The sequence below is a fragment of the Zophobas morio genome, unplaced genomic scaffold (assembly GCF_036711695.1).
Source record: "Zophobas morio isolate AGI-343-1 ecotype UQ-CSIRO unplaced genomic scaffold, CSIRO_AGI_Zmor_V1 ptg000002l, whole genome shotgun sequence".
NCBI lineage: Eukaryota > Metazoa > Arthropoda > Insecta > Coleoptera > Tenebrionidae > Zophobas > Zophobas morio.
This window is the reverse complement of record NW_026972107.1, coordinates 8433716-8442447: the sequence shown is the minus strand read 5'-3', so window position 1 is coordinate 8442447 and position 8732 is coordinate 8433716. Positions and strand designations below refer to the sequence as shown.

Genomic DNA, 8732 nt, shown 5'->3' with positions numbered 1-8732 from the left:
AGGCATAAATCAGTCATGATATTCACATTTACATTTCCAACTATAAAATAAAATTTATTTTTCAATATATGTGTAGTGTATTGATAATTATAAATTTACTCATCATTTCTTCGAATTCTAGAACAGTAGAATGTTGATAAAGTCACACCAAGAAAAGTTAAGTATAATAAGCTCACTTTAAATACGTACTAATAATATTTTACAACTTTAGTCAAAGAATCCAACCCGCAAAACTCTAAAACCATAAATTATGCAGGTACGACCGCCAAAGAGCGTCTGCTTGGGGCAACACAGGAAATTCTGTAGGCACGCGACATGGCTTACAAGTTTACAAGGACCCTAATGCGAAAAACCGATTCGGCATTGTCAACTAAATAATCCTAATTGTGTCAGAAAATTTTATTGTTATGTTTTTAAAGTCATCTTACAATAATCTTTTATAGAAATTTATTTTCGTTCTGGTTTTCGCTTTCCCCTATATATTACCCATTGGCTGAGTGTTTTTCTCGGTATAAATTTCTTCAAAGTTAGAAAAAGTTGCAAAATTACCTTGTTTAGTTTCATCTCATGTGAATTACTTATTACAGTTTTTCAAACACAGATAAAAAGTAAATATCTAGAAATAGTGAAAGGCAGTAATTGCACATACTAATTATAAAAATATTGTATACAATCAGTTCAGTAATTAAATGGGTTTCCTAATATGGTAGGAAATAGGAGAGTGTGGAAAATAGAAATAAAAAAAATGTTTATTTAATGGAACTGCTTGATAACAAATTTTTATGGATATCGGTGTATAATTATATATTAATACTTATATAAAATAACCTCACGGTCTCAAAAATAAAATCTGCGCCTCGAAAATATTCAAGATCAAGATTCAAAATCGTGAGAAAAATGTCGATATTGCGAGATAACATCTTAACACTTCGAACATTTTAATTTTTTCACAAAATGTCTTGATTTTGTCAACAACCTAATTTGCAAGAATTTGAGATTTATTCGCAAGAATTCAGACGCACAAACCTGCGAGTCTTTCATAGCACTCCTGCACAAAAGATCGCCACATAATAATTATTGCTGAAATTGCTGTGGTTTTCTTTCGAATTCATATGCATATAATAGCACATTGACACTACCTACAACAGCAAACATATACACAATAAGCACTCATTTATGAAATATTCCAGGTTTAAACTTTACATTTCGTCGTGTGAACAATGAAATTTTTGTTTTGGATTTGTTATGATAAACATGCAGTAAAAATAAATAAATATACACGAAGAGTCCAAATAAATATTACGATGACTGCAGTCACTCCCATTTTGCAGAAAAAATTAAGAGTTTTGTTTTCCACAAACAATCCATTCACGATAGCAAAACAACTAGATACATATATATTTTAAATATGCATTAGCGTGAATTTTTTAGATATACCGAGTGTCTCAGTTAAAATTGTTTTTAGCTTGAAAGGGAAATGTTAATTTAGTACACTGATGCAAATATGATGCATTTAAAAAAATACGAAGAAGTGCAAGAATTATTTTGTCTGATTGTACTTGTTGACAAACACATCGTTGATGCCAGGAACTAAAAATGCTGAAGTGCTTTTCGCAAATTTTATTAAACAATCTGTTTGAAGAATTTTAAAAATCTCTCAAATGGAAATTTTTATTTTCAAGCGGAAACACCAATTTCAGTCATGTAAGTTGGTAAGGAGAAGATTATCAAAGCACGCCTAAGCGAGTATGTCATGAGGTCATCAGTTTTTTAAAGACGATAACTAAATTAACTATAACAGATAGGGGAACGAGGGGCTTGTTGTAACAGTTTTTAGGAAAACGAGTATAATTTGGTATCTATTTGCTGTTTGACCATTATAAAAGTATCTATCGGTAGTCTAACTATTCCTCTATTGGACTGAACAGGCAAAAGATCAAAATTATTCACCTTCACTTCACACCAGGCATTTTCTTAAAAAAAGTGCATTGTTACAACTTGCCCCGTGGTTGGGGCTAGTTGTAACAGCCATGAGACAGGTAGTACCAGTAAAACTAAAGCTGATGTTGATACATATTTAGACTTTATTTTTCAAAAATCAACACAACACTTCATTATATACAATTTTTCTTCAGTAAAACTGAAATAAACTTTTAGAAAAAGAGTCAACATTAGAAATTTGAGTGTTGTCTTCCTTTTTCTTAATATATCTGGAAAGCGATATATGGTATAGGTCAAAATTTTGGCTGGCTGTTCGTATGCTAGGTACGAGATTTGTAGAAGTGAATTTGGGATAAGTTGTAACATGTTACAACTTGCCCCAAAGCTATTGTTACAACATGCCCCGTAGCACAATTTTCTACATTTCATTACATTTCGACAAAATTATGTGGCTTAGCGTCAAAATGTGTAAGGAATATCAAAGCTGAGTAATTTTTGAGCTACATGCAAAACTAAAAGTTTTAAATTAATTAATAACTGATACGAAAAACCAAATTTTACTAAAGCAATATTTTACATTACTTGGCCAAAACGAAACACGTGCACACATCCACTCACTGCGCTGGCTCAAGGAACAGTGGTTGTGATGACATGATGTCTTATGGTGCAAGAATTAAATTCAGTAAAATACCTGACGTTAAAGAGTTTAAATTGTGGGTAAAAATTTAGTGTTACAACTTACCCCTGTTACAACAAGCCCCTAGTTCCCCTACTGATTTTTGCAGGGTTTTTTTACACTTGTTGCATAGTTTAGAAATATAATTGATGATGTGTTATTTTTTAGGCAATATTTTTATGGAATTTCCAAAGTCATATGGTTGCAGAACTTTCGAAGTGAGCTTTCCTGTAATAACAACATCGCTTCTAATGTTTAAATTTTTATTACGCAACAGCACTTAGATTCGCATTAGACTCGAGTTCTTCAGTCCCGTTCTCGCTCCCAACCCTGCGTTTTTGAGTGATGCGTGGCATTCGGTTCGTCGCTTGATCTAGCGTCGAAATCTCTCCGTATAGATTTATATTGAAACTCCCTATGCAGAGGTGGATTTTAATCGAATTATCATAATGAAACAGAGATCTTCGGAGATTATGAGGTCGAATTATAAAATACAATGCAGAAGTTTGTTCCTATAATTCGTAATTCCCACCTTAATTGTGTTTTATTTGTTTTATAATACAAAAATTATTTAGTTTTCATATAAAAATTTCTTCCGTTAATTAAGTATTATTATTATTTTTCAACTTTTTCTTGTAGGAAGACTGCTAGTGATATTTAAATGTTTTTGTCGTGTCGTTAGATTCGCATTAGATTCTCGTAGCGGCTTCCAACCCCGCTTTTTGGAGCGGTGCGCGGCCCTGGGTTCGTCGCTCGATCTAGCGTCGAAATCTCCCCGTATCGATTTATAGCGCGAAGTGTCCGTCCCGTGGCTCGAATCGTTCGAACGTGAGCACCGCCGGCCCGCGAATAGACAAGACAATAGTTTGTTTCAGTGGGTCTGAGACAATGGTCCCCTTTTCAAACTTGCCGCCGTATACCTGTGCGCCTCGTCCGATCGCCAGGTAAGACAGGTTGCGGGGCGCGGCAGGAGGCTGTTTGGAATGCGGGGAGGGCATTCGCAGTCGCCGCTTCTACGCTCTCGCTCAGTCCATCTCAAGACCGTAGCCGACTCGTCGGTCCGCGTTGTTTCGCTGTTTCGCCGCCTCAACAAGTGACTGATAACCGACGGCGTGGCGGAGCGCCGCCGCGACGACGACGTGCCGGTGGCAGTGTCAGTGCGCGAGTGCGCGGTGGATACGTCCGCGATCGGCTTCTTCTGCTGCCCCAGGTAGGCCGGCGGCGGCGGCTTCGAGGCCCCGTTCCGGCGGCGGCCGCCCCGGAACGCCACCTCGAAGAGCCGAGCCTCGGAGCCAACAAACGCGAGAGCGCGCCAGCGCCGACGTTTGCAGCACGGCTAGTAGCGCTTTTGTTCTGGTTATTAGCTGGAGAGGTCCTTCCGCGTCGCTGCCGTCGCTCACTTCTATCTGTTGCAGGATGCGCGGGATCCCACGATGACGCCGAAGACGCTCTTCCTGCTCCTCCTGCTGGCGTGCTGTCGGGCGGAGCACGCGCGCGACCTGGAGGTCTCCGAGGGCGCGCCCGTCGGCACCAGGATCGGCTTCATCGGGGACGGCGCCTCCGACAGCGGCCCGCCCTACCTCATCGTGCCGGTGGGCAGCGCTGTCGACACGGACCTGGCGATCGACCAGACGACGGGGGAGATCCGCACCAAAGTGCCCCTGGACCGCGAAACGCGATCGACTTACTCGCTGGTGGCGATCCCGATTAGCGGTGACAATGTGAAAGTGGTGGTTAAAGTGCTGGATGAGAACGACAACGCGCCCACGTTTCCCATGCCGGTGATGTCGATCGAGTTCCCGGAGAACACGCCCAGGGACGTGAAGAGAACGCTGCACCCGGCGAGGGACCTGGACCTAGATATCTTCAACACGCAGAGATACAACATCGTGGCGGGGAACATCAACAACACCTTTCGCTTATCCTCACACAGGGAGCGCGACGGAGTCTTGTATCTAGATCTCCAGATCAACGGGTTTCTAGACAGGGAGACCACCCCATCATACAGCCTCGTTATAGAGGCACTAGACGGTGGAACCCCTCCGCTTCGAGGCGAAATGACCGTAAACATAACGATCCAGGACGTCAACGACAACCAACCCATCTTCAACCAAAGTCGCTACATAGCAATAGTACCGGAGAACGCCACGGTGGGTACCACGGTCCTTCAAGTCTTCGCCACAGACAAAGATTCAGGAGAAAACGGCCAAATCGAGTACTCAATCAATCGTAGGCAAAGCGATCGAGACACCATGTTCCGCATAGACCCAACCACGGGTCTCATCGTCGTTAACAAACCCTTGGATTTTGAGACAAAAGAGCGCCACGAGCTGGTCATAGTCGCCAAAGACCACGGTTTGCAACCCCTGGAAACCACCGCGTTCGTCTCCATCAAGGTAACCGATGTCAACGACAACCAGCCCACCATCAACGTGATCTTCCTCAGCGACGACGCTACTCCAAAGATTAGCGAGTCTGCACAGCCGGGAGAATTCGTGGCACGGATCTCCGTCAATGATCCTGACTCCAAAACCGAGTACTCTAATATCAACGTGACCCTCAGTGGTGGCGAAGGTCACTTCGGGTTGACCACGAGGGACAACATCATCTACTTGGTGATCGTTTCTCTCCCCTTGGATCGCGAACTGCAACCTAACTACACCCTCAATGTCGTGGCCACCGACCGCGGGAACCCTCCTCTGCACGCGTCGCGCACCATCAACCTCATGGTGACCGACATCAACGACAACGCTCCGGAGTTCGAGCGGGAGGTGTACGAAGCCAACGTCATGGAGGTGTCGGACCCCGGGACGTCGGTTATCCAGGTGCTGGCGACCGATAAGGACGAAGGCAACAACAGTGCGATCACGTACTCCCTGCTGGAGAGCGCCGAGACGCACTCGTCGTGGTTCCAGATCGATGCAAGAAGTGGTTTGGTGACGACGCGCGCTCATGTTGATTGTGAAACCGATCCCATGCCGCGATTGACCGTGCTCGCAACGGATAACGGGTTTCCGCCGCTATCGTCTTCGGCGACAGTGCTAGTGACCATCCACGATGTTAACGACAACGAGCCCATCTTCGACCAGAGCTTCTACAACGTTTCGGTCGCGGAGAACGAGGCCGAGGGACGATGCATTCTCAAGGTAAGAGAAAAACTCGACGGGAGGTGGTGGGAAGCGTCTTCGGAACGTGAAAACGAACAAACAAAAGTAAGAGTTCGACCGCGAACGACACTGTTAATTGGACAGGAGGTATGACACGGTGGGTTACCGCGAACGGACGAGATATGCCACATATCTCAAGTGGTCGCATTGCTGAGGACACGACGGCAGTGCGACGGTAATGGGGCTTCTAACGATAACCTAATAATACTAATACGAGTTTGCTGCGGGTTTAAGGAAGACGACCGGTGTTGTGGAGTCGAGAAACAAATAAATCACTTCTGGAATCTCACTAAATTATTCAAGCTTGTGTTGACAAACTTTGCAGTTTTTGGCTGGATTACAAGAAATATGAGTTGGTGCCAACGCTGCAATCTTTAAAACCATCAAGAATAAACTATGAATCTCAAAATAAACTAGCGCAAGTACAGTTTTAGAAAGGTTAACTTTATGGGTTGAGATGAAGCGTAACTACTTGTAGATTGGAATTTTCTAAGCAGTTGTGCAGATGTAAAAGCTGCATGTGATTTATTTTATTAAAAGCCTGCGAAATAGACGCAAGACTTGTTAAAATATTTTCCTGGGAACTAGGCAGGTTTTTAGAGAAAACGTTGTCACTAATGATGGTGCTACGAAATTGACTATTCTCTGAAAATATTGCGTTAGAATTGGATTTAAATGCAGTTTAGTTTTTTATAGAGATAAGAAGTGGGAAAAATCTTATGTTCCAATCGAGTCCCATAATGATAATTAGCATTTTTCCACGCGTTCACTATTTTGAAAATCCATATTTCGTTTTTTTAACAAAAAATCGGTTTAATATTTTAATTAGAGTAAGAGCACTGTTTTTGTAAGTTAATACAAATTTACAAGTTCAAATGACCATAATACGTAAAACTGCAAATACAAGTGAACAAGGCGGCAGTTCTGTAACGAATTTAACTGTGATGTCTATAAAGCTCTATTTTGTCTCAGTATTTACCCAAGTGATCGCTTACAAACCACTGTTGGTCTGAATACAACCCTGAAATTTACGCAAATTTCAAGCGACACGCGTCTGAAGGATCGACAATGATCCCTACCGGGAAGGTTGTTCGGCTATTGTTGGTCTAACTGAGATTGACAAGGCCATAAAATTTTATTAGTACACAAAAATAGTGTCTTCACTGTAAATGAATAACATTTTTCGTCTCTTTGAAGAAGAATCGAATTTTTTTATTATTAATTTTTTTTTATTTAAGAAATTATAAAACGAAGTTACATACTTCCAATATTATTATTGCAAAATTTTTATAGAAAACTTGTAAATAATCTGTCAGGAAAGACCCTTAGTTTGACCATCCTGACAGATGTATAAAAGGGTTTTATCCCCAAAAATAGAGGGGGTAGGCCAAATTCTAATGGTGTCTCAGCTAAAATTTCGTGGCCTAATATCTTGAGAACGGGTAGAGATATTGAAATTCTGTTGACGCCATTGCTTTTAGTTTGAACAGAGAAGGTTAATTTAGTTCATTGCAATCATGATGCATAATGCATCAGTGCACAAGATTTAAAACTTTACCTTGGTCACTTTACTTAAAAGTCGCACTCAAGAAATTCTTTAGATGGACTCTACAGTTCTTACAATGAAGTGGAAAAATATTAAAGAATCCTTACTTTTTTAAGTGGTATAATTAACAAAATTAAAATTTCTAATTTATTTCTTTTATACACAGTAATGTGAAAATATATAGGAATATATAGCGATGATTATGACTTTGCAAATGACTCCTGGATTTAAAAAACTTTCTTTGGACAAAAGTCGTACATTTAATTTTTTAAATACTTTCAGTTCATTTGCTTCAAGAAACTGAAGGATATTTTGTAAATATCGCGCTACGGTAGGTAAATATTGAGACCTGATTTGTTTTCCAGCAAGCCATTTGTTAATTAGGTTCTTGGACGCTGTTCTTTGTGAAATAATTTTTTCTTTCTCATAGCAAATATTGACATGAAAATAGTATGCAATAACATATTTTAACAATGAAATTTTGCGGAGAAACCAGAGTTATAATAAAAACAGCAGATAATATTGTAGAACAATAAAACAAGATTTTTAATTTTAAAATTAAATGTAAACTGATAAAAAAATTGAAAAAGTTGAAACATATACCTTTAGACAGCACTATTAATTTTGCCTTTTTTGCTTTATTATACTTTCACTTTACAGATCCTCCTCTTTCTCATTTGTCGCTCATTTCTTAGAAGAAACTCGCTTTCGCTGAAAATCTAGCTTACATGAAACACAAAACTAAACAGCTAATTTATACAAAATTTAGAATTCAATTTAGCACAAAAGAATTTGTGTGAGATTATTATAATTATTATCTTCTAATGGTCCTCAAAGAAGACGACTCGAAACCTTTGTAATGAGAGAGAGAGAGCAAATAATGTATGTCGATTTCCACTAGAGTAATAATTTTTAATTAAGTGCTCGAGTTTAACAAGAATAAGGACCTTAAATGGAAATACAGATCAATTAAATTTTGATTTTATAAAAATCGCGAATTAAATAAATTTAATTGGGTCGATTTTCGCTTGCGATAGAAATGGTTCAAGCAGCCTGAAACCCCGGCGTGTTTTCGGCCGTGCGGTTCGCGCAGCGCACACTACAGAATGTCTCCTCGTCCTCGAGCTTTCTGGACAACGGTCCGCGTCAACGTTTCCTAATATAAAATTTATAGTGTCTCCTGCTGGTTTAAATGCTTGTTTTATGCGCGTTTCTGAATGAGTGCCGGTGTGATGTCCTGGAAAAAATGTTATGATTTTGGACGGGTCATCGACGTCGAGAAAGGTTTCGCGTTTCGGATGCATGTGCAACCTGTTACTTTCGGATTTTTTTCGGAGTAACCTCCCACGATAAGACAGGTTTCGACAATTTCAATGGTATGATTGAGTAACGCAATTAACAT

The 8732-nt window shown here is 40.3% G+C and overlaps 1 protein-coding gene across 1 annotated transcript in view; it reads left to right on the top strand.

Moving 5' to 3' along the window:
• Positions 1 to 3557: 3557 nt before the first annotated feature.
• Ds (dachsous) overlaps positions 3558 to 8732 on the top strand; it is a 230451-nt gene continuing 225276 nt past the window's right edge. Inside the window, exons 1-2 of the mRNA XM_064053140.1 lie at positions 3558 to 3827; positions 4033 to 5763. Coding sequence (XP_063909210.1) covers positions 4051 to 5763 — 1713 coding nt within the window. The 5' untranslated portion in view covers positions 3558 to 3827; positions 4033 to 4050. The remainder of the gene's footprint in view (positions 3828 to 4032; positions 5764 to 8732) is intronic.